Consider the following 25,953-nt stretch of genomic DNA (forward strand, 5'->3'; position numbering starts at 1 on the left):
CTATCAAATGAGGGAGAAAAAAAAGGCCAAAGATGTTTCTGTAGATCTCTGTGGAAGGCCAACTCCTCCAGACTGAGAACCCAGTCTCAGTTTGACGCGACATTGCCCCTCGTCCGGGATTCTCATTTGTTTTCATGTTTTTAGATGAAGAGTAGAGCGGGACAGATTGAGTGATTAATCCCATGGCAGGGACAACAGCACTGATGAGCACTGTTCCAAGCCTCACACCCACCACCATCACGCACAAAATAATCATCATCATCCACAATGTGACTGTGACTGTTGTCCATCTCAACTCTGCACTCCGCCTCAACGGCCTGTTAATCTGCTCATCGCAATCTCTATGGGGGAGTGACAAAACAGACAAACATTCCACACAAACACACACACACACAAGCAGGGCCGGTTATAATGCGGGTGAGGGGGTGGAAAACGTGAGCTCATCCAGCAGTTAGGGTTAGGATCTCCCTCCCTCTCCCTCTCCCCAGGAGCAGACTGGGGGTGAGTTTGTTGCGTTAACTAGAACGTGGTGGCTGGAGGAAGGGGCTGGTATGCAGTCTGGGAGAGAGAGATAGAGAGAGAGAGAGAGAGAGAGAGAGAGAGAGAGAGAGAGAGAGAGAGAGAGAGAGAGAGAGAGAGAGAGAGAGAGAGAGAGAGAGAGAAAAGGAGGGAGAGGGCTGGACGACCCTCTGAGGAGAGACCGCGGGGGAGGTCTTCTCAGGACGGCTGATAGCATCTCCAGCGCTGGTGAGGTCTGATACCCGACTGCAAATAACCTCATGGAGGATCGTTCATCTCCCTCCTCCCCCACCTCTCCTGCCTTCTCTGTGTTTATGTCTCTCTCTTGTTCCTTCCCCCCCCCCCCCTTTTACTCTCTATGCCACAAATAAACATCTGTGGTTTGGGATAAAGACATGCCGGAGTGTGTGCTTGTGTGTGTGGAGAGAGTGAACCGACCAATGAGAGAGTCACACAACACATTCTCATTTCATACGTCCTATTAGTGGGAATGGAGAGAGAGAGAGAGAGAGAGAGAGAGAGAGAGAGAGAGAGAGAGAGAGAGAGAGAGAGAGAGAGAGAGAGAGAGAGAGAGAGAGAGAGAGAGAGAGAGAGAGAGCCACAACTTGAAACACCATGCACAGTGTGTGTGGCCTTCCGGGGCGGGGTGTGTGTGTGTGTGTTGGAAACAGGGACGGGGAAGAGGAGGAGGGGGAGTGGGGGGAACCTGTGACGACCGTCTTTATCTCGTCAACGACAGAGATGCTTCTCGGAGACGGAGTCTCGTCGTGCTGAGTGCCACATCTAAAACAACAACCCTGCAGAGAAACACACACCCTCTCTCTCCTCCTCACACACACAGCTTTTATCATCTCAACAGCTCCTATTAGTTGCTGGCGATCTTTCAGACGGGAGATGTTGTCCATGGATAGCTGGATCTGTGCACAGGCTGGCTCGAAGAGGGCTCGCTGGTCCAACCATCCGATACACACACATACACTGCGCTGACGATGCCACGACGCGACTCTCACACGACACTCACTCCAAAACAATCGGTTGGTGCGTGTGAGCGTGTGTCTGAGAGAGAGAGAGAGAGAGAGAGAGAGAGAGAGAGAGAGAGAGAGAGAGAGAGAGAGAGAGAGAGAGAGAGAGAGAGAGAGAGAGAGAGAGAGAGAGCATAATACACACACATTCATCCCGGCCTGTGTTGCTCAGACAGACACTGTGAGTGCCATGAGAGAGAAGCCAAACACGTGTTGACAGGTCCGATCACACAGAACAGCGACAGCGATGAGTCATGCCTGCCTTCTCATCAACCACTCACAGGCCACTTTGGGGAATTACCAGGATCAAGACCTCCTCTTAAACTTAACTGGAGTACATTGATAAGTGGAGGGTGAATGCCAATCACAATGAATGACAGGTATTGAGGGCGATTTGTATTGTAAGGGGCGGGGCTTTACTTGATTTGGGTCACATGTGGGGGTGGTGACTGTTTTGAACCAATCCGAGCCGGAGTCCTGGCTGTAACTTGGCAAAAGGAATAAACTGTGAGGCATTCTGAGATGGGACTCATGTAATATGCATGGACACAGGGCTGAGTGAGATGAGCGTGTGTGTGTGTGTGTGTGTGTGTGTGTGTGTGTGTGTGTGTGTGTGTAGGGAAAATAAGAGAGGAGAACACACACACACATTCTAGCTGAAACACCCTCCTCTCTGTTTGTTTCTACTGAAGATATTTCATTCAATATATGGTTCATGTTTCATAATAACCTCTAGGTAGAGTAACGGACTGAAACGCAGCATCCTTGGAAAATGGGGTTGATTCCAAGAGAGGACATGAAAGATTTAAAGCTTTTTCTCCCCCTCTCTCTCTCCCTCTCCCTCCCTCTCCCTCCCTCTCTTTCCCTCCCTCTCTCTTCACAACTTCTGGTATTTATAGGTCTGCACAATGACAAGAGTCAGACTCAGCAATCCTCTGTGACGTTAGCAACGTGTGAACAAGTGTGTGTGTGTGTGTGTTAGCATGTGCGTGCGTGAGTAAGAATGCCTTTGTGTCGTGAGGGTTTATATATGCTTGCATCTGTGTCTTCCATACAGTCACGCACGGTTTAATATTGTAGAGTACATACAATGTTACAACAGTTCAAAATGGCTGACCAGGGTGACTGTGGTGGGAAGCTGTCCTTTAATGACTGAGGAAAACATGCAACACACATGGAATAGCAGTTTTCAGTGCAATCAAAACCATTAAGCAGCCAGATTCTCTCTCACTCCAAACTGCCAACTTAGAAGAATACCTAGCTGAGGCCCGTTCATCAGAGGATAAGGCCAAGATGCTCATCTCTCCACAAAGCAGAGGAGAAGAGCTCTCCAGCGAATGAAAAACACATGAATCAGAGGGCTTGAAAGCGCCGTCTTAATTACTGAGCAGCTCTAATTGGCTGGAAGGCCAATTAGGAGTGTGGTTAATGTATCAGATTCGGCGCGGCGCAGCGGTGTCCATCAATACTCCACTTCAAAACATCAGCCAGATCAAACGAGCCGGAGGGGCCGATCGAAAGCAGGCGCGGCGTAAACACGCCGGCGCAGAGAAACGCGCTTCCCGGGACAACACTCCAGCCAACGCAGCCACAGACGGCGCCCACGCTGCGCTCCGCGGCGCATGACGAGGTTCCGAAGGAGACGTCTCTAACATCTGCTGGTTCTGTGGAAAGCAGATGCAGGAATGGAGACGGGGCGCAGCACCACCACCGGCAAACCGAGCGTGGCAAATGCTACACACACACACCTGTCCTCCTGACTGACGACACATCCATGATTAATGTCTATCGTCACAGCGTGCCGCGAGTCACCGGTGAGAGGTCTCGCGGGGTCAGCAAGCCAGCGTCACACTCCGCAGGTAAACTGGGTCACAGTCTGTCAACACACACACACACACACACACAAACAAGCACGGTAGCCAATACCATATGAAGATGTTCTAGCCTCTTCACCTTACACTACAGACAAACAGTACCATCAGTATGGACAGAGGACCCAGGTGCTAGAGATTGCACTACATGTGTGTGTTGTTACATACAGTTACAGGCTCCATGTTAAACTACAGCTAGAGACAGGCAGAAGCCTTTGACGGGCAAAACCATGATGAAACACCCGAGAAATCTCTGGCATCATGAGAACTAGAACAGAAAAACTTGACGCGGGAAACGCTATCTTCTCCTGGTGATCAGAGGAATGAGGGAGAGAGAGAGAGAGATACAGAGAGAGATATACAGAGACAGGAACAGAGACAGAGAGTGAGTACAATTCCTGAGTCCTGTCACCACCTTGGGCCTTTCTCTTGAACAGCAAATCAGTAGCAACTCCCAGGTTGTTGAAAACACACTCCAATCAGCCCTCCCTCCGCTGCTTCTGCAGAGAGAACGTTGTGGGCCACGAGGCATGTTCCATTACAGCAGCCTCACTGTGACGGAGGCACGGCCCGTTCCCTCTGTACTCATCAGAGGGGGAAGCGTCTCGCATGATAGGCACCTGGCACAGGTGCCACATGCTCTCACACACATTTGCATGCGTGGACACACACACACTGGCGCGCACAGACACATACAAACACGCGCGCCACACACCAACGCAGCGAGTTTGAGGAATGCAATTTAAGTAGTCCTCTCTTGCTGTGTGTGTGTGCGTGTGTGTGTGTGCGTGTGTGTGTGTGCGTGTGTGTGTGTGCGTGTGTGCGTGTGTGTACGGTAGGTGCACACTCCCTCCCACAGTGAGAGGCAGGAGGGTAAAACCGTGTGTTAAGTCACTGGGAGGCTCTGTCTGATCCATGTGGATAACAAGCCCTGTAGTACATGTTGTTTCAGGAAGAAAGAAGGGGAGAGAGAGACAGTGAGAGAGAGAGAGAGAGAGAGAGAGAGAGAGAGAGAGAGAGAGAGAGAGAGAAAGAGAGAGAGTGAGTGAGTGAGAGGGAGAGAGACATAGAGTGAGTGAGTGAGTGAGTGAGAGGGAGAGAGAGAATGGGGGAGAGAGAGACAGAGAGAGAGAGAGAGAGAGAGAGAGATAGAGAGAGATAGAGAGAGAGATAGAGAGAGAGAGAGAGAGAGAGAGAGAGAGAGAGAGAGAGAGAGAGAGAGAGAGAGAGAGAGAGAGAGAGAGAGAGAGTGAGTGAGTGAGTGAGAGGGAGGGAGAGAGACAGAGAGAGAAAGAGAGTGAGTGAGAGGGAGAGAGAGAGTGGGGGAGAGAGAGACAGAGAGAAAGAGAGAGAGAGAGAGAGAGAGAGAGAGAGAGAGAGAGAGAGAGAGAGAGAGAGAGAGAGAGAGAGAGAGAGAGTGGGAGAGTGAGAGACAGACAGAGAGGTGAATCATGAAAAGAACAAACACCTGGAAAGCTTCATCTGATGGCTGAGGTTCGGTGGAAGTTAGCTGGATGCCAATTTGTAACATTTGACAGAAAAGTTCAAAAGTTCATTGGAGGGTGACGTCGGTTGACCAAACGTCTCTGTTCTTCAGCACAATCTTTCACATTCTGTTTTCATTCACTCATGATCTTTCGGTATTCAGCCCCAAATAATCCAACCCACAACCCGAGCGATGACATTTCTGTCTCGTTGCCGTGTAGTAGAAAGCAGGTTGAGCGTTCCCGCAGGCGTGTAATCCTCCGTGTTTACATGTTAATATGCCCGTTAACACGCACGATTAGGACGGCGGGCTCCAACAGAGCGCGACATGTCTTCCGCGCTGAACACAAGAAGGAGAACACGAGACGGAACCTCGCTCTCTGAGCGCACGGACCTCTCCACCGGACCGCTGGGCGCGAACCGTCGGGCGAGCCCAACCCGGAGCCCACCCCCAGGAGGCCCACCCCCAGGAGGCCCACTCCGAGGAGCCCCACCCCCAGGAGGCCCACCCCCAGGAGGCCCACCCCCAGGAGGCCCACCCCCAGGAGGCCCACTCCGAGGAGCCCCACCCCCAGGAGGCCCACTCCGAGGAGCCCCACCCCCAGGAGGCCCACCCCCAGGAGGCCCACTCCCAGGAGGCCCACCCCCAGGAGGCCCACTCCCAGGAGGCCCACCCCCAGGGGGCCCACCCCCAGGAGGCCCACCCCCAGGAGGCCCACCCCCAGGAGGCCCACCCCCAGGAGGTCCACTCCCAGGAGGCCCACCCCCAGGAGGCCCACTCCCAGGAGGCCCACCCCCAGGGGGCCCACCCCCAGGAGGCCCACCCCCAGGAGGCCCACCCCCAGGAGGGGGTCCCAGGAGGCCCCCTCCCACCAACATACAGGGCCCACTGTCAGCCACGGACACACAGCTTTAGATTGAGCCGTCTCTATAGACTATAGTGCAAGATTGAACGGCCACGAGCGAACACACACACACATACCCGCACACAGACACACACGTACACACAGCAAAAGTGACAGCCTCCACAGAATCCAGACCACTAAGAAAAACAGTCCAATCAAATATGCATGGGGGAGAAAGAAAATTCACCGCCTTAGCAAATAAAATATACCCCCCTCCCCAACACACACACACACTCAACTTTAAAACATTGATGCAGAAAGCTAGCAACGCGCTTCTCTGTGCACCAGGCACGCAGCGGTGCAGAGAGGAGAAGAACCAGAAGACCATCACCATGGAGCAGGGCTGGGCTGAGGCTGAGGAGGTGAGTGGGTTCACCCTCTAATCCTAGACCTCACCCAGGGGAGAGCAGGGCTAGGAGAGGAAACGGCAGGGCAGTTTTACCTCTTAAAAGCCTTTTCTGGTACAGCGGTATCTGTGTGTGTGTTTGTGTGTGTGTCTGTGTGTGTGTGTGAGTGTGTGTGTGTGTGTGTGTGTGAAAGAGCACTAACTGAAGCTAGGATTGCGCCAGACAGTATGTGTGGAGATAAATACTGGTGCACACACACATTCTCTCTCTCTGTCTTTCACACATGCACACGTACACACACACACAGAGGCTAAAATATGCTATATTGTGTCGTCAACAGTAACATATTCAGAGAAACAGACAGGCAGCATCATTTTTATTTTATGTGTACGCTCATAAAGGGATGAAAAAATAAAGAAGCTAATGTTAACACCGAGAGGTATTGCACATCTTCTCCTCCGACATCGCTCTCACAACACACACACACACACACACACCCACACACGCACACACAAATGCCTGAGAAAATAAATGCTCTCGTCAGATCTTTCTTCCTCCAGGCATTGGGCCCCCTCCAAAAAAAAGAAATCCTATTTATCTTGACTAGACACAAGTTGGAAACAGAACAAAGACCAATCTCTCGGCTTTGTTATATTTTTTTTTGCATTGTACGATGCCACACTCGGCTGTCAGGTCTCCTCCAGCCACCAGCATCACACCCCGGCTTCCTTCCCAGGAAGAGAGGGATCGCCATCGACCAAACCTCCACTGACCAGCGCGGACAGCCCCCGTATCGGAGATGACAAGTGTAGGATTGGAGAGGCGGGGGAAGGGGGGGTTTGGGAGTTATGGGCAGGCGGCAGTGTAAACACACCATAAGCCACGTTGGTGAAAATCCCACAATTTTGTCAATAAAGATTTAAGTCACCATCCAGCCGCTCTAATGCATACAGCCACTAATTATGCTGTGCTAAATACCCCTTCCCCTGGTTACAGATCAACTGGTCGATAATCCCCAGGATCACTGATATTACCCAGTCTAAGGCTCAACACGCATGGAAGTAAGAGCAAGCAAATATGTTCCCACCGTTTAAGATAGATGCAGGGAGATGCAGCTTTAAGAGACACACAGGCAGGTGTGGGGGGCCCAGCCTCAGATTTCGAGAATGTTCTGGATAACACAGAACAGCATGACAACAACGACAGCATGAGCTCTCCGAAGAGTCCACAGGAAATGTGCAGGCGCTCCAAAGAAATGCTCTGAAAAGCTCGGTCTGCACGCACTGTTCTGTTGATGTTTCTTATCGCCGGAAAGTCTTTTAAGAGTGAGCAGGATGTTTTGTTACCGGGCAGAGGTGGCATCTATTCGAGATCGTGTGCAGCTCTGCAGCAGTTCTATCTCCTCTCAGTTCCTCAGGGTACCTTCAGTGCATGCTGTAGGTGTGTTAGCCGTGCTGGTACTGCCTGTAGGACTCTACACGCAACTTGTAACTGGAACTTCCTACATATCAATTCATCTAAAAGGTCACCCACCGTGAACACAGACACGTGCATGCCGAGAAGCACAGAGACACGCAAACACACACACACACAAAGTAATACTCATAAACCAGCGTGATTATCTCTCAAACGAAATGGGACAATGCATCACAGTGGAATATCACCCTCCGTCATGACTGGTTTTGGAAGTGCTCCGGTGCGCCAGGCTGGGGGAGGGGGGGGGGGCGTGGTCGGGGCTGGCTCTGTGGAGCGTCCGCGCAGGCACATGACCCCCCCCCCCCCCCCCCCAAGCGGTATGGTCACACGTTGTTTACGGAGGCCACTTCCCTGTTTGAATGGACGCAGGCCCGTGATAAGCTGAACGTCCCCCTGAACCAATGACCTGTGTTAAGGGGCTGTAATTGTCTTTTTACGGCCGACTCTAAATCTCCCCGTGCCCTCCCGACGCCAGCGCAGCCCTCCGCCGTCCGCCCGTTGCCTAGCAACCGCCCGACGAAAAAGAGGCACGGCGCTTCAGTGTTTTTTGACTGATGTGCGTTGGCAACAAACTCAGCTCCTCTCCAGTTGAAATGATAGGCAGCATTATCTGTCGGTTGAGAACGAATGATTTGTTTACTGAGCTGCTGGTTACGCAACACCCGGAGAGAATCCTTAACATTCCTGTACAGCACAGGCTGGGACACAGAGGAAATAACACAGACCCCACTTGTAGATATGTCCTAGTTCAAAGCAGGGGGGTTGTTGGTCTACATGTGGATGTGTGTGTATGTGTGTGGCTGTGGCTGTGTGTGTGTGTGCGTGTGGCTGTCTCTGTGCGTGTGTGTGTGTGTAGCTGTGCGCGTGTGTGTGGCTGTGTGTGTTTGTATTTGTGACTGTGTGAGGGTGTGTGGTTTTGTGTGTGTGTGTGTGTGTAAGTGAGAGAGAGTGTGTGTGTGGCTCACCTGCAGCCATCTGCATGTACCCGGCCAGCGTGCAGAGCCTCCTCTCACTCCCTCCGCTGGGCAGGAAGATGGTGATGATGGCCAGCAGAGAGCTCACCGCCAGGAGGGCACAGCCACCGGAACACAGCACGGCGCTCGTCTGAAACACACACACACACAAGACACAAACACACGTGTTTTTTTTAAGACGTTGAACAGAAAAATACGACGTCAAAAAAGAAATAAAAAAACCTGGTCCAGGTTAAACTGCTGCGGTAGAACGTGTGATTCCTGGGATCATACAGCTTCTGTGGTCACAGCGGGGCCGGGTCTGGCTAATGGCTTCCTCCGTCGTGAGACAGCACTTTAAGCGGGAACAAAAGAGGATTGAACCTGCCTGTCCTCATTCATTACAGCCTGGTTCAATCACGCTCTGGACACACACAAACACACGGCCACACACACACACGGCCACACACACACACACGGCCACACACAAACAGCCACAAACACGACCACACACAAACAGGCACATACACCCAGACGCACACACACACAATGCCAGAAACACACACGTGCACACAGCCATACACACACAGCCACACACAGCCACACAGAGCCAAACACAGCCACACACATGCAAAGCCTGAGAAAGGCGGCAGAGACCCACCAGAGGACAACCACAGCTTTTCACAGGCTCCTCTAGTGATTCCTCATGTAAACACGTATGCCTGAGCCCTCACAAACACGTCCTGCATTTACAAAACAAATGCTAACTGTAAAAGACCGGTATGTAAATGTCCCAAACTGCCTCCAAAACATCCCAGTACACAGTGTCACACAAGCGTGCACACAGACACTAAGCCCGAGCCACATGCTGGTTGTTCTCACAGGGTACAACAGAGAAAAGAGACAGAAAGAGAAAGAGACAGAATCAGGAGTATCACACGTTCCACGGATGCGCAGTTATCTAACACATAAATGTCGGCTCCGACTTCCTCTGTAGACCTCAATATGAAGCCTGTAATGATAGGCTTTAATGCCTGTCCGTCATTATCAGCCTACAGACTCGGGCTGTGTGGTTGCACGGCGGCTCTGAGGGCAGGTAGACAGATGCAGTAGGTGGTAGTGGATCAGGGGAGGTGGGGGCGTGGGGGGTCCAGGTGAATTCCCAGTGACAGCCTCCTTCCTTCCTTCCTGCTCCTTCTGTTTGATCTGGCTGACTCTTTATTAGCCTCATCTCCCCGGCCCTCTGGCTTTGATGAACCTGCCACACACACACACACGCTGCCTCGTACATCTAGATCTGCCCTCTGGACACACACACACCTGAATATATGCCCACGCGCAGCCTACACACACACATCTATGCACACCTACACGCGCACACCCACACAAGCATGCACACCCTTGCACACATTTATACCCACACAGACAAACCCCCACTCTCTTCTTTCTGTCTCTCTCATTCACACTCACACACACCCTCTTTCCCTCTTTTTATCCCCCCCCCTCTCTCTCTCTCTCTCTCTCTCTCTCTCTCTTCTCTCTCTCTCTCTCTCTCTCTCTGACACACACAACCACGCACAGATCCCCAAGAACATGTCCCGTGAGTGATTAGCATTCAAGCGGCAGCGATCACACAGAAATGTATAACATGCATGAGGGAGTTACAGCAGTAATACCAGCGTCATTAGGCTCGTCCCGGACGTGCCTCGACGCTCGTGAGTGACATGGACGACAGGAGAGAAAAGGAGTTCCATTTCCATGGCTGACGGAATATTCAATTAAAAAGTTCTCAGAGTATCGTGTAGAGCAGGCCTGGGGTAGAGGGATTGGAAGGGTAGCCTTTGTTTTGTTTGTTTTCTTTGAAGGTGAGCCAAAAAGGATGACATGGGGACCTGCGCCGTCTCTGGAGCTGACCGAGGGAGCAGGACAGCCCCACTGGGTGAGGGGCCCACCGCGCAGGACAGAGCCTCTGGGTGAGGGGCCCACCGCGCAGGACAGAGTCTCTGGGTGAGGGGCCCACCGCGCAGGACAGAGCCTCTGGGTGAGGGGCCCACCGCGCAGGACAGAGCCTCTGGGTGAGGGGCCCACCGCGCAGGACAGAGCCTCTGGGTGAGGGGCCCACCGCGCAGGACAGAGCCTCTGGGTGAGGGGCCCACCGCGCAGGACAGAGCCTCTGGGTGAGGGGCCCACCGCGCAGGACAGAGCCTCTGGGTGAGGGGCCCACCGCGCAGGACAGAGTCTCTGGGTGAGGGGCCCACCGCGCAGGACAGAGCCTCTGGGTGAGGGGCCCACCACGCAGGACAGAGCCTCTGGGTGGGCGAGGGGCCCACCACGCAGGACAGAGCCTCTGGGTGGGCGAGGGGCCCACCACGCAGGACAGAGCCTCTGGGTGAGGGGCCCACCACGCAGGACAGAGCCTCTGGGTGAGGGGCCCACCACGCAGGACAGAGCCTCTGGGCGAGGGGCCCACCACGCAGGACAGAGCCTCTGGGTGAGGGGCCCACCACGCAGGACAGAGCCTCTGGGCGAGGGGCCCACCACGCAGGACAGAGCCTCTGGGTGGGCGAGGGGCCCACCACAAAGGACAGAGCCTCTGGGTGAGGGGCCCACCACGCAGGACAGAGCCTCTGGGTGAGGGGCCCACCACGCAGGACAGAGTCTCTGGGTGAGGGGCCCACCACGCAGGACAGAGTCTCTGGGTGAGGGGCCCACCACGCAGGACGGACCCTCTGGGCGAGGGGCCCATCACGAAGGACAGAGCCTCTGGGAGGATGGATTTTGAGGACGATGATCGTGATGACGAGAATGCCGAAGAGCAGGGAGGCGACGGAGGGCGACGGAGCGGCTCCCTTTCCTCCACGGTCACGCCATCGTTAGTATGTTCGACTCACGGACATGGGAAGGCCATCAAATCATGGATGTTTCATTCTCCCCTCTAATAGCTCAAATGTTATTCATGTATGCAAAAGAATGCTGCCCCCCCCCCCCCTCCCTTGTATCTTCAGTTCCCTGAGTGGAGGCAACATCCTGTGGTGCCCCAACCCCATATACTCTGACGCATTAAGATACACCAGGAGGAGATGGTGGGGGGTGGCATCAATTCACCACACACCATCATACATTCAACTCACAATAACAGCCACTTTATATTCTATATGAGGCGTTCATTGACTGCATTCGACCCAATTAATGGACTGTAACTGTAGTTGAGGACTCGAGTGTACTGACACAAGGTCACGGAGGTAACACGGAGTCGTATCCCATCATCGTTCGGAGTACGCACACGTATTTATTCCCTGCTGACAGGAGAACAAGTTGTTATTTGTGTTCGTTATTAGTGTTTTGGCTTCTATTCACTTTGTCCCCATAATGAACTGGGCACGCTAATCGACTTCTTCACGTGACATTTACACTCAGCCCTCGAGACGCGTAGAGCCTTCTCGAAAACAAACCTACATTTCAATTAACGCCGCAAACATTAATCACGGCGAGCATTGTGCGTTTGCCCGGCGAGCGCGTGTGGACCTCTGCTAATGAAACACAAACGATAAATGGAGTCATTATCATTAGGACGTTTACTTACAGACAAGGCTGGGAAAGAACGAGAGGCCTTTTCGGCAACTGTGTTTGCATTTCAGAGAGCGCGAGTTAATTTAGGAGAAAATTGGCTTCTAAACAGCACTGGCACTTCCTGAGATGTACCCTTCAATAGGTTCTAATTATATCTCAAAACGTACACCGGGCGCCGCAAAACATGCCAGTGAGAAAAGTGAGTTTGGCGCATGAAACGTAACTCGTGAAGATGGGGAAAAGATGTAAGGGGCACTCCATTTCTTGCTCTCATTCCCTCCTTCAGTGTAAACTAATTACAACAATAGCTGTTTTTCAGAAGGAGAAAAATGAAGAAGCACTTGGAGTTTACAGTCTGGGCTTCAGAACATGGCCTACACCCTACAGCACTACAATCACATCAGTATTCAGCCCATATCAGATGGGTTTGACATCCCAAACCAGCCCTAGCACAAAATGGCCTCCTGTAGCCTCCTAGAGACGAGCCATGCTAATATGCTGACATAAAGGCTACAGACACACCCAAGGTCTATAGACCTTGGTCATAAAGACACTTGACTGGCTTCCTACTATAAAACGATCATGCTAAGGGCCTATCGGAGAGCAATAACAGCCCTGCCGCAAAAAATGAGACCCAACAGAAGCAGGGCCTTGAGTCGTAAAGCCGGATTCCATAGGAGCCTCTTCGATTTCCAATTACATTCAGGAAGTCAAGGATTACACTCACCGGCCCAATGATATTTTATTGCCTCCTGAACTGGGAGGCACAAGATGAGATTTACAAAAAGGGCAAAACATGAGTCATTAGACACACCTGCTAATTCGCCAATGCTAACTGGAAATTTTGCAGTCGAGAGCTTTTAAAAGCATTTTTTTGCCCCCTCATTCCTATGTTAATACCTGTAATAAGAGTCGGGCGTATTAGTGGTTAGCGTGTACAATTGACAGATGCCACCCTACCACTTAGTTTCCTAATAACTAGCCAGAGCAGATGACCTTGGGCGAAGGGAGGCAAGATGAGTCGGCCATATTGCCTGACGATGGAGTGGGTGGATGCAGATGTTAGAAGGTGATTGTTGGCATGCAGAGGAAGCTCTCACCGAGGCCTTGCCGGCGGCCTTCTGCCCCCCCCCCCCCAGCTCTCAGCACCGTGTGCCCGGCTGGCCTCGCGGCTCATCTGTATTCAGTGATGTAATAGCGGAGCCATCACAGTAAGTGTCAGCCCTTGACATCTCGGCGCGTCTGCGCTGCTTTGCTTGCACAATAATGTCCTGTCGCCGCGAGGCCATTAGCGCTGTCGCGCGCCTCCGAAAACATCACTTTAGCCTGGGAGCGGTCGCACGCAGCCGGCTTAGAGCCCTTTAACTGAGGGACACATGGCTCCTCTCTCTCTCTATCACCCCCCACCCATCTCTCTCTCTCCATCACGGCCCCCTCAGTACTCCCCCCTGGTAGTCTGGGCCTGTCTTGTAACTTCCCCATCTTCACTGGAAGCCTTCGAAGCCTGTCAGAATTGGCCGTCAAAAGATATGCCTTTATTAATGTGTTAAATAATACATCTATCTCCTCATTGATTGTCACCGGGTGACGCATCCGTGTGTATGCGTGTGCGTTCAGGAGTGTGTGTCGGTGGGTGGCTGTGTGTGTGTGTGTGAGTGCCAGTCCCCCTGAATGGCTGACAAGAGCAGAGCGCGCGGAGAGAATGCGAGATGGAGAGGAGATGAGAGTGAGGGAGGGGGGAGATTAATGACCTGACAAGTGGATGGAGTGTCCATTTGTGTGTTGAGGACAGGCTGCAGATAGGACGTGACATTCAAGAACACTTAGGACACCAAACCACTTTCCTGTCCCCTCTCCGACCGCCAGACACAACAACACGACGACACTTCCAACAGCTGTGTTGCCTCAAAGTTTATATTCCTAACTCAGTCATAGCGGGCACAGAGAACAAAGTAGCAAAACCGACAATGAATGGGATTGCTTATCTTCATGGAGATTCAGTTCCTGAATAATGACCCTTTCAAATACCATTTAGATAGTGGCGGCTGATAGGAACGTTAATCTTCTGATAGGGTTTCCAGTTGCAGTTCAACAGGGCTTGGGTTTCCATAAGGTAGAATGGAGCTTTCTGCCAAATGTGAACAGCCCTCCATTCTTGGGTCAAGTCAGAGGGCACTGTAACACTAAACTGCCTTTCATTGTCATGAGGAATCCGCCAGTTTTGTGCCTTTAACAGCACTTTGCTGTAAAGCAATGTGGTGTCCTGTATTAGGTGACTCGCTTCATCAAAACAGGGCGGGAATATAGCTTGTGCCAGTGTACTTCCTACTTGGCAGACGGAACTGGGCTGAACCACCAGCTTGAATACTCTCTTCTCTCATTGTCGCTCTCTCTCTCTTTCATTGTTTTCCCAGTGGTTGACCCAGGTCCATCCCTTCCTTCTGCAGCGAGAGGGGGGTGTGGGTTGGAGCAAGTTCAGGCTGCTGAGCCCGTTCCCTGAGGCAGAAAACAGGAGCAGAATGACGGGCCCAACACAGCTCACCACAGTCCATTGTTGTGGCTCCCTGCTGAGGTTCAACCGCAGAAAAACAGAGCTGTAGTCTTGATTCTTCAACTCAGTTGATGATTTGGCATGGCAAAGGTATGTAGAGCATCTGTGTGTATGTATGTGTCTGTGTGTGTTTGTGTGTATGAAAGGGGGTGGCAGACTCACTGACAGACCTACACCAACAAGGCAGATTAGTGCATTCCAGATCTGCCCCTCTCTCTCTCTCCCTGGCCTGCCTCCACCCTGGCCTCCACCCCAGGCAGCTGGTTCCCTGTCAGTTGGTTCCCTGTCAGGGCCACTTACAGCCACATGCTGCCCCACCTGCAGCAGCAACAAAGTCCCAAAACAGCCTGCAATGTGATTTACTATGTAAGAACAACAAACCTGGCGTACTCTGTGAGAGGCCGCGGTTGCTTCTTGTGTCCTCCTAGGGAAACACAGGTGAGGCGCTACGTTGACGTGCAAATTGAACAGCTGCCAACGTGCCAGCGGTGTTAAATAACTCCACAATTCCACCCTTCGTCGAACAACAAACTCAACCTAACCACTCAACCTAATCATTTGCTCGGCGTACTCAAAACAGGCACAGGAAGGAGAACGATGCCTCTTTAAAAGGTTGGGGGAAAAATGTATTTGCCCTGCTCAGAGGAACCTGACCAGCCCCAGTCTCATTGGACGGATGCTATTCTAAACATCTGCATATCCACACTGGGTTTGAGGCACATCCTCTTGATTTACACCCTCCCACTAGAACCTGGTCTTTATGCAAAGAGCGAGAGGTATAGAGAGTCTTTCAACGGCTCTTATATACAAGGCTTAGGAAAGGAAGGCCACAGTTGCAACACTCTTACTTCTATTTTAGGAAACGCATTGTTCGTCAAAAACAGGTCTCCGCAGTCTGTCAGAGAAACAGGAAGCGTCGCGAGCCCTGCAGTCGTTCGCAGCTCAGAAGCGACTTCTTGGTACTGGCTGCCAAAAGGTCTGACAAAAAGAACGAGTAGAAAAAGCGCTCTTTGGTTTGAGTGATAGTGTCCTCTGCACGGACCGGTTCTTTCTTAAGCTAATCAAGGACTGCATGACTCTTATCAGAGTCCGCCTGCCAGTGTCCACCCCCACGCCTCCACATCCAGCCTGATGATCCTCATTAGATGATGCAGCTACGGTGCAGGACTATCCAGCTTACACAAGCCATAATCCTGCACGCCTAAACGACACCCTGAGGCGGCATCTGAGCTCTGTGAGAAGTCGAGTTCGGCGTCCACGCTCGAGTTGCGAGGAGGTTTTGATGTATTTTCTCGCTATTCATCATCTCACTATCTCCGCCTCCTCCTCCTCCTCCTGGCTCGACCCATGCCTGGCGTTGCAGTGTTACCGGGGCTCTAACGCCCGCCGTTAGAAGTCAGCTGCCTCACCTGGAACGCACGACCCTTATCTTACCCCGCCGCTCCTCACCCCTCCCCCCAGCTGTCTCTCCATCTCTCTCCCTACCTCTCCCTCCACCGTCTCCACCTCTCTCCCTACCCCTCCGTATCACTCTCCCCACTTCTCTCCACCCCCCCCCCTCTCCCCCTCAATTAAATGGATGGTCCTGTAGTCCCAGAGGGTGGCAGGCAAAGGTTCAGGTAAAGGGGATCAAATAACCACCCTTCTATTCAGTGTCCTCCTCCTCCCCCCCCCCTCGCCTTTTCTCCTTCTATTCCATGTTCCTGCTTCCCACAAGGCAGATCTGGGATCAAATGAATGGTACAGTAGGTGCTGAATAGAAGACGTCACATCGGAGGGGGGCGGGGCGGGGGGTAAGTTGTGGTGGGGGGCGGGAGGGGGGTAGCGGGCTCTTTTATACCAGGCCAGTTGGGGGGGGGGGGGTCCAAAGAGCCCAGGCAGCATTCTCTTCTTCCTCTTTGCCGTTTCAATGGGGGTCTAATTGAATTGCGGAGGAATTGATACTTTTGTGTTGTTCTGTTTCTCTTGCCTAATTCTCTTGATGACAAACAAACACGGTGTTTGTCTTTCTTTTGCTTTGAGGCTCGTGCTAATTTGAGTCAGTGAGGCACATGGGGATATACCGTGGAGGAAAATATGATACTGGCTTCCTTTAGTCTGATGTGCTCAGAGGGGAAGTATCAGAATCTGGCTGATAAACAAGCAAGCTATATATTGGTAAGTGTGTGTTTGCTTGTGTGTGTGTTTTCATTCTAATTAGAATTCAACTACGCCTGGCACGCTGACAAACAGCAGAGAGTAAGTGGAATACAAAAAGATCCACAATCCTACAATTATCGTTGATCTTTTACATCAAACACTCTGAGCTGTAGGAACAAGAGCAGAAGGGAGGGCAGGAGATGAGGGGAGGAGTGCGAAGGAGAATGAGAGAGTGAGAGAGAGAGAAAAAAAGAGAGAGAGAAATGAGGGAGGGAGAAGGGATAAGTGTCTGTTCAAAGACGAAAATAAAATCCTGTATCCTAACCAACCTATTTTTCCCTGTAAAAACCCACACATTGCTCTAACGCAGTGTTGACTTGTTCTGGAGGTCCTGACGGCTGATCCTCTGTCTCCCAGTGTGGGTGTCTTATCCACCGACCTGCTGATTAGCTATGCAGCTTACCATCTCGACCCTCTAGGACGTTAAACAACACTTCTCTTGAACAATGTGCTAAGTGCAGCTTCACCCAACACAGTGAATGGCTGTCTAGACATTGAAATAACCTTGAGACTTTCAGAACTCTTTTGAGAGACAGATTTACAATACGCCTTAAGAATTGAAAAACTTGAATGACGGGTTGGGAGGTAACCGAATCAGGCATCATGTAGTACTGTGCTACATTTTTACAGAAAGGGGACAGTGAGCCTGTCAGACTGTCAACTAAGAAACCAAGGAGAGGCCTGCACTGACTGGGGTAAACATTTTACAGGGAGTATAAGAGTAAGAGTGAGAGAAAGAGGGAGAGAGAGAGAGAGAGAGAGAGAGAGAGGGGGGAGAGAGAGAGAGCGAGAGAGGGGGAGAGAGAGAGAGCGAGAGAGGAGAGAGCGAAAGAGCGAGAGGGGGAGAGAACGAGAGCGAGCGAGAGAGAGAGAGAGAGAGAGAGAGAGAGAGAGAGAGAGAGAGACAGAGAGAGAGAGAGAGAGAGAGAGAGAGAGAGAGAGAGAGAGAGAGAGAGAGAGAGAGAGAGAGAGAGAGAGAGAGAGAGAGAGAGAGAGAGCGGGGTGAGAACGAGTCTGTCCTTCAGTCGATCTCTCTCACGCTCGGCCCAAACTCACACAGCCATGCAGCTCCTGCATTTATGCATGATCCGGCCCACCACTGGTCCCCTGTGCACATTTCATAATTCATGCATACTGTACCGTAGCTGGAAAAACTGGAAATGCTACCATACCAGGCTGACTACACAGTCATGCTGCTGATTTCAGCTGGTTAGGCCAGGTCACAGCAACACACTCCATGACAGCAAACAAGAAAAAGAACTTTGCTGTGTGAATTCATTCCAGTCCAGTATTCTGAAAGGGCTCAAGAAACACACACTGACACCAAGGTAGAGAACCAATAATGACATACACCAAAGGTAATAGTACAGCACACAAATCCACACACGCAGTACTGGTATTTTGTAAAAGTTTCCTGTGTGGAAGGACTGGTCTTTGTGGTGGTGGTTGAGGAGCAGGTTTAAGGTCTTGATCTTCCTCAACAAGGGCTCCATGGACCTACGAACAGCTGTGTCTATCTGTCTCACCCTCCATGCAGAGGACCAGTGTCCTCCCACGTAGCCAAACCTTTGAGCATTAGCATTATTGGGGTTGAGAGAATGAACCTTGGCAGGTTTCAGAGCGAGGCATGTTCTACACGGAAGTTAAATCAAATGGATTTCTGGGCTCCAAACAGAGTTGCGTCAGCCTGCTTCAACCATCATTTCCACATACTTAAGAGGGTCTCTGCTGAATGCTAAACAGCTAAAGACCCCGCTCCCAAGAGCCTTGAAACTGATGCAACCGAACAACACTGAGATCACCTGGAATAAGGAGGCTGTCGCTATGCGCGAGGTCAATATTTAATCAGTAAGTTTGCTATGTTCAAGGCTCTATTCCACTATGAATAGAGAAAGCAGTTGAAGTAACAATGAGCAATGAGATGATAGTGGTATGCCTTCACTGTGCACTGTGGCCGAGTTGGTGCAAGGGTATTATTTCCCATGTGCAAAAAAAAAAAAGACAACAAAATGTCTGTGAGTGTGTGTCTCTGGGGGGAGGAGGGGGGGGTCGTTAATGTTTCTTATCAACCTTTCTATCTACATCGTTTGCACCACACATGCAGAGAACTTCATTAGTTGCCACAGCACACCCCAAAACTGCTAGTAACCACTTAAGTGCAACTCGTACGCGTACTACAGGAGAACCAACGGTCAGGGGAGGTGAAGAAGCATCTCCAGTGAATTTCCATGGCCTGTTGCCTTTCATGAGTCAAATATTCCTGCAATATGGAGAGGTCAGGTGATTTTTGCCTGAGCTTCATTCTCTGGTAATGTGCTTACGTAACTGAGATCACACTCCAGGGGGATGTTGCTGCTGTGAAGCTTGACTCATCTTTTAAAAGGAGGGTTTTAGATCAACTTGGAGGAGGTGGATGTTTGACGTTCTGTTTTAAGTTGTCTGGTTTGACCTCTGCGTTTGGGAAATGAGTAAACAGGGCCAGGCCAACGTCTTGAGACTCAGTCTGGAACAGGCTAGCCAGGCCTGCCCTGAGCCGTCTCTGAAGCGTCAAAGAGGAAAAAACCCTTCTCCATGTCGTAAACACACTGCTGAGCATTGACATTAAGACGATTTCTATTTGCCTGAGATTTAGAGTATTCATTCTGTTGTGCTATCCCCTCCTGGTCTCCATGCTGCCCTTCTGCCTGACTACTGGAAGAGCCTAGCCCGAAGCTACACCCTCTACCCCATGCATCAAGCCAAGTGAGACATCATTTATGTTAAAAAATGGTAGAAGGCTCCCTGTTAAATCAATACATAAACTACCCGCTGGGTCTACAATGGAGGCGGCGAATGTGACAAGCTGCCTAACAAATGGACAGGGGCCGCCCCGAAGCCGCTGACTCAGCGCCTTCCTGAGGAGCGAACGAAAGCGCTCCCCTCGCTTCGTCCCTCCTTTTCTTATTAGTCCGACGCTGATCTGTTTCTACCTGGGAATCGCTGATCAGAGGGTCTTAAATATCACGAAAGCATTTGTGTTTCGCAAGCCGATTCCGTCTCAAGCTGGACGTGCAGTGGAGGCACGGCCGTTCAGCTGTGCGGGAGTAACAACTTACGCGTTCGGCCAAACTTCTTGGGGGTGCTTTCTTAGAGTGTGTCGACAGGACAACCACACCTGACGTGGTTTCCTCAGCGTCGACACCGCCACCGCCACGACGCCAAAGCCAGAGATGTCGACCCCAGTCTGGCTCTCTCTCCTCATCTCCCTCTCCATCTTTAAAGACCCACCTGCTCCATGCATCGTCCAGACTTCAACTCCTCTCTGCAGGTTCAATTTAATCTGTCTCCCTGCATCTATGCTGACCCCCCCCCCCCCACCTCCATGTCTATCTGCAAACCTAGCCGGACACAAACGGCATCAAGCCCACGTACCTCAACCCAGACTGTGACCTCTGTGACCAAAGCTAGGGCGTCTCTCAATCACCGGAGCTAAATTGGTTTCAGATTGGATTCAAAACTTGCCCGAAACCTGGCAACGTCCATCCCACTCCATCCAAGAGGGCTGTGTGGGTGGACAACTGGTGTTAGCCATCTCCGGTGTGGAGGTGCACAGTGCAGCTCACCTTCGTGTTAGCCTGTCACTAGTTATATTCAGAGGCTGGCTGAATGATAGCTGGATGAAGCAAAGGAAGGGACTGCATTCTGTTTGTACTAAAGGAAAATGTCTCTCGTGGTCACAATAGAGCAACATGCAGATGAAATGGCCCATCCACACCACAGTCCCAGTTCATAATTCGAAAATGATGTATCTTGTTTTAGATCCATCTGTTTTGGCAGCAGTCAGTGCCTGGCCTTGGGATATGGATGGTATGATAATGAGACAAGCAACAGCCTTATCCACTCCACCACATTTCACACAAGGTTAGCTGTCCAAGGACACATCATCTATCTCTCCATCTCCTCCAACATTCCCACACAATTCAAACGTCAAGAATATTTCCTGTTCTCGGTTAACCAGGGAAACAAAGAAATGCTAGAACTTCCCTCAACCAACACTCAGCAAAGCACACACACACACACACGGGGTGGAGGGCTAATGGGGATCAGGGTGCTGGTGAGGCTTCACAAACGTCGATCACAAACTATATATAAAATAACAATACCAAGCCATGGCCTGAAGACATTTTTGTCTGACATGGCAGCGCTTCTAAAACGCTTGGCTAGGCAGCTTGCCAAAGCCGACCCAGGGCAAGTGAAATGTATATTTGTGATCCAAAACAGTCTCCTGAACAACAACTCGGGCATTCTCTCTCTCTCTCTCTCTCTCTCTCTCTCTCTCTCTCTCTCTCTCTCTCTCTCTCTCTCTCTCTCACTCTCACTCTCACTCTCTCTCTAACTTTCTCTCTCTCTCTGTCCCACCCACCCAACCTCCCCCTCTCTCATCCATGTGGACCTCCTCCCTCCATCCATCTCTGTGTTGCCAGTAGCCCCTAGGTGCTCTCCCTGCACCCCTGTCTCCCTGGTTAACAGTCCCCGGACCCCTAATTACTGTATTAACGTTGACATGGACAGCCACGATCAATCACATCACTTTGTACGACATGTTTAATCATAATCATGTTCATACTGCTCGTGGTGTGGGTCTGTATGTGTGTGTGTATGCTTCTAGCAAGTAATTCTGGGAAATAAAAGGACAGCCAGGAATAGAATCAGGTCACCAGAATCCATCTACACAGGCAAAGCTCTTTGAGTTTCTGTACACAGTCCAGTAGGCTTCTTGCTCTCACCAATGATCCAGTTCCTTCCCTCGGGTCTTGGAAAGACAACACACATATTAGGCCACATTACATCATCTTTAGCACAGAGAGATACTCTCTCTCTCACAAACAGAGTTCACCACTGAGGTATTGTGGCTATCCCATTAGCTGTTGAGTGACTTGCAGTCGACTCGAACTGGCAGCCATGAGTACTAGAAACCCTGCAGTAAATCTACACCCCTGTACTTGCTTTCGATTGGGAGGCTTTGAAACCCTCCGCTCCTTCTGCCTCCCCGTCTTTGTGGGGATGCACAGGCACGCTTGGTGCATCTCTCAGGCAGTAACAAGGAATCCGTCGGCTCCTGTTCCATTGGAATATGTTGGTCCTAGCGGGGCCCTGGTTTCTGTCTGGCGACGAGCCTCAAAGCAGCCCATCATCACCTCTCCCCAATTCCAGGTAAGGAGCTAGAGTCTTGGGCTCTTCCTCCATCCTCCTATTAGGCAGAAGTCTTACTGATAAAAGCCCAGGCTCTCTGCTCTGGTACCCAACTAGAGGGCTGAACACATCACACCTGCGTACACAGCACCTGACACAATCTCATACAGAGCAAAACAAAATGGAAGCTGCTCAGAGCAGCTACTCAGTGATAAGTATAGCATTCCATTTTAAGATGGTTACTACGAATGAAAAGCCCTGTTCCGGTTTTATGATCGAATAAGTGAAATCACATTGGGGACTTTGGGGGTGGGTCTGTATATAAAGAGTTCTTTGAACTGAGGCTTTTTAAATGAAGCTTTTTTTAAGGACATGGAAAAATCAAATCTATGACTCATCTTTCTGGCAGCTTTTTATCTAAGTCTAAGTCGAGGACTGTGTATTGTGTTGAGGATTTCACTGCAGGACCACCAGCTCTTCCAAATTCAGAATCTCAGGCTTGTCAAGCTGCCATTTTCTGAAGGGACAGACAAAAGATAAAGACGGACTTCTACCATTTTCCAATCACTGTTCTTGGAGCATGGCCACGACTCATTTACATTACAACCGTGACACACACAAACACAAACACACACAAACACCTTCCATTCACACAAATGGGCTGTGTCAAGAGTGGTTAGCCAGCATGCTACAGGGCTAGGTTAATTCAGCACCAGTGTTTACAGCCGAGGAGTCTGGGAAGGCAGCCCTCGGCTACTGCTGTTGCTGCTGGAATCACATACGATGTTAACAAGTTAAGTGAAATCTCTCTGGCAGGCGAGCTGCAACCGCCTCCTCGTTCACACTTTACCTAGCAGCAGGTCACAGTAGAGCTCCCTGACTAACACCTCCAACCTGGCAACCGCCGCCCCCAACCCCCCTCCCAGGGGCACTTAGAGCTTGGAGAGCTCTGAAGGGCATCTCGAAACCCGTGGCAACAAATGCAGCCCGAGTTAGAGGTAGCCGGAGCCCTTGGGAAGATCCTTAAATAGCGCGTTGTTTTCCTTCCTTGCCGTTTTGAGATCACTGATGCTGACCTGAAAGAGATATGTTGATCGAGGGAAGCCGTTCAGCGGAATGGTACACATATCTCGGCGTCTGCATCGCGCTCCAAAATCTGTGGTGAGATATGAGCCGGCGTCGGTCTGTCCTTCCTCTGGAGACGTGGGCAGAGCTGAGGGACTGAGTGGCAGGGTGGGGTGTGCCAAGCAGAGCTGCAGCCTGGCACAAATTCCCCCGGCTCCTCTGCGCCAGGCCTGGATGGCGGTGCAGAACGGAGGCGTTGGAAAAATGGAGAGAGAACACAAACTCCACACAAACCCCGAGCGCAAGTAGGCCAGGCACACAGGGGGTGGGAGAGAGAGCCCCCGTGTCCCAGCCCTCCTCCCCCCTCCTCCTCACCCTCCATGCTTGGGTCCCATCCACAGGGCTTGCTGTGGGCTCTTAACACTGCCTCGCTCGACTGGAGACCCCGTGGCTTTCAGATACAGAGAACATTGGCTGTCAAGTGCAGACCTAGGGGAATCGGAGGTTGCAGTATTGGGTGGTAGTGTGTGTGTGTGTGTGTGTATCCGTGTCTAACTATGCATTCGTGCAGGACGGTGGGTGTTTAAAAATTGAACAGGGACATCAGCAGAATAATCTGCACATCAATGAGGGGAGGAGTGGGTGTGGAGGGGAGGTGTAGGTGGAGAGGGGAGGTGTAGGTGGGGAGGTGTAGGTATGGGAGGGCTGCGACATGTGCCTGATGAAACTTTAATGGCCCCTTCCCCTTCATTAACGATGTGCCCGGGTTAACTCTGATCACAGAGGCACCCATGTACAAGAAGCCAGCCGAGTCAGCCGGCCCCCGGGGCGTTGGACCACCACGCACTGACAGCTAACAGCATCCCCTTATCAGTCACAAGGAAATAACGCCGACCAACTTTGACAGTCCAAAAAAAACGATTGTTTTTAACAATATGATGCTTCATCACATTTGCAAATTTTATTAAATATCTGAAGTTTCCAAATGTCACAATAGATGAGGACTTCCTGAGTGTCCTGTGCAATCCGATTTAATTAATCCGCCCCCCCCCCCCCCCATTACCTGTGTTTGAGAACAGAGCTGCAACACACTCTCCTTCTTTCCACCTCCACAATCCAAACTACAATCCAGAGAACAGCGATATATTAATATCTCCCTTTCAAATGCAAATTCCCCCTCATACATAAACCATAACTCCTGAGGTGGCTTTCGACGGCAGGGCTTATATTACAGGATGGCGGGGGGCCCAACTTGCCAAGTCTTTATAATCTAGAATGAAAGCCAGCCATTTGGGCCCTGGATGGGTCGACAGGAATGCCAAGCAGCAAGCCACCTGCAGCCCGTGGTGGGGGGGGTAAGGTCTCTGCCGTCTCAGACCGCAGAAAAAGCTCATCTACACGTTCACAAACTCCATTTGGCAGAAAGTCACCAGTGTGACGGTGGGATGTACAGCATTGATTGTGTTTCACGGTTGGTCTGGTAAAACCTGTCAACACTGACGTGGTTTTTGATGTCATATTTTCCTTTCCTTTTTTTTATTAACCTTACACGTTGCTTGTCAAACACAGGTTCAAATGCCAGCAGTTCTTTTGTGTAATAAGCCGTCCCAAAACCTATTGAATGCCCAATTGTTTGCATTTTAGGTGTAGTTGCCCTGTCAACACATATCAACAAGTTGGTACTGTCACTCACATAGGCTGCCCTGGATGATGTCAAATCATATTCAGAGATGGCAAAACCACCTTCTCATTCACGGACATGTCACTCTTCAATCTAGCCTGACCCAAGTGCATCTGGTGATTTTATGAAAAAGTATGTTAGTGGTTTGTTAATGGTCTGATGCACTGCTCAATCTGGTTGCGTCGTACAGCCATAGACCATAGAACACTGTGGCGTTTTTGTTTCTGCAAACTACGCCTTAGAGATTTACTCTTGGTATTGCAACTGTACTGCAAATGCTGACACTGATTCCTCTGTCCTAATTACCAATAATTTAGATTAAATAAAGTCAATTTAGGTATTATCTATTGGGCAAGGTAGGCAGCCAGGCCTATTACCAGTCATCCCTATGGACTTTTCACACAGTGAAACAAACAGAAGGCGCAATCGACAATAGATTAAAGTCAACCTCCCACGCTCCAGCTGTGGAACACACTGCTTACCTGCCAGGAGCTGGATGGGATCTCGGCGAATTTCCCCAGTCCTCCGAACGTGTAGCATCTGTACATGTGGTCCAGAGACTCCGAGCAGTGCCAAAGTAAGCCGAAGCTCACCGAATCCTTGTTCTTCAGGTGGTCTTTCACAATCCACGCAGGGGATATAAAACTGAAACTACACACGGCGACAAGAGCGGACGACAGGAGGACCCAAAAGCATCCCACACAGCTGAACATCCTCGCAGCTTGGGGAAACGAGCTCGGAGACAGATCAAACCCAAACCCGGCTTCTATCTTCTTACGATCCAGCAATGAATGCATTTGGAGCTCACACGCCCAGAATAGATCAACTGAGGTTGCCAACTAATATATTAGGAGAAACTAAAACTATATATTCGATAGTCGTAATGGAAAGAGCGGTAAGTCCCAAACATTGGCTGCAATTGTACAAAAAAATGCAGCCTATGTACTAAAGGTGAACTCTAAAAATCGGTTTCCCTAACAAGCTTTAAGGCTTACCATCCCCGGTAAACTACGTCTGGTTGCAACCTACTTGTAAAGCATGAAATGTGACAGGACACAAAAGATGTCACACCCGTGCGACGGATACGCAACTGTCATTCCGTGGCCGATCGCAGATGAGGTGTGGAATATTGATTTC

The 25,953-nt window shown here is 50.9% G+C and overlaps 1 protein-coding gene across 1 annotated transcript in view; it reads right to left on the bottom strand.

The window, feature by feature from the left end:
- The window catches only part of lhfpl7 (LHFPL tetraspan subfamily member 7), a 67,423-nt gene extending 41,610 nt beyond the window's left edge, over positions 1-25,813 (bottom strand). Inside the window, exons 1-2 of the mRNA XM_084697460.1 lie at positions 25,299-25,813; positions 8,591-8,729 (exon numbers count right to left, since the gene is read on the bottom strand). Of these exons, the coding sequence (XP_084553586.1) occupies positions 8,591-8,729; positions 25,299-25,613 (454 nt within the window). The 5' untranslated portion in view covers positions 25,614-25,813. The remainder of the gene's footprint in view (positions 1-8,590; positions 8,730-25,298) is intronic.
- Between the last annotated feature and the right edge of the window lie 140 nt (positions 25,814-25,953).

The sequence above is a fragment of the Hypomesus nipponensis genome, chromosome 5, assembly GCF_054491055.1.
Source record: "Hypomesus nipponensis isolate SF chromosome 5, ASM5449105v1, whole genome shotgun sequence".
Lineage (NCBI taxonomy): Eukaryota > Metazoa > Chordata > Actinopteri > Osmeriformes > Osmeridae > Hypomesus > Hypomesus nipponensis.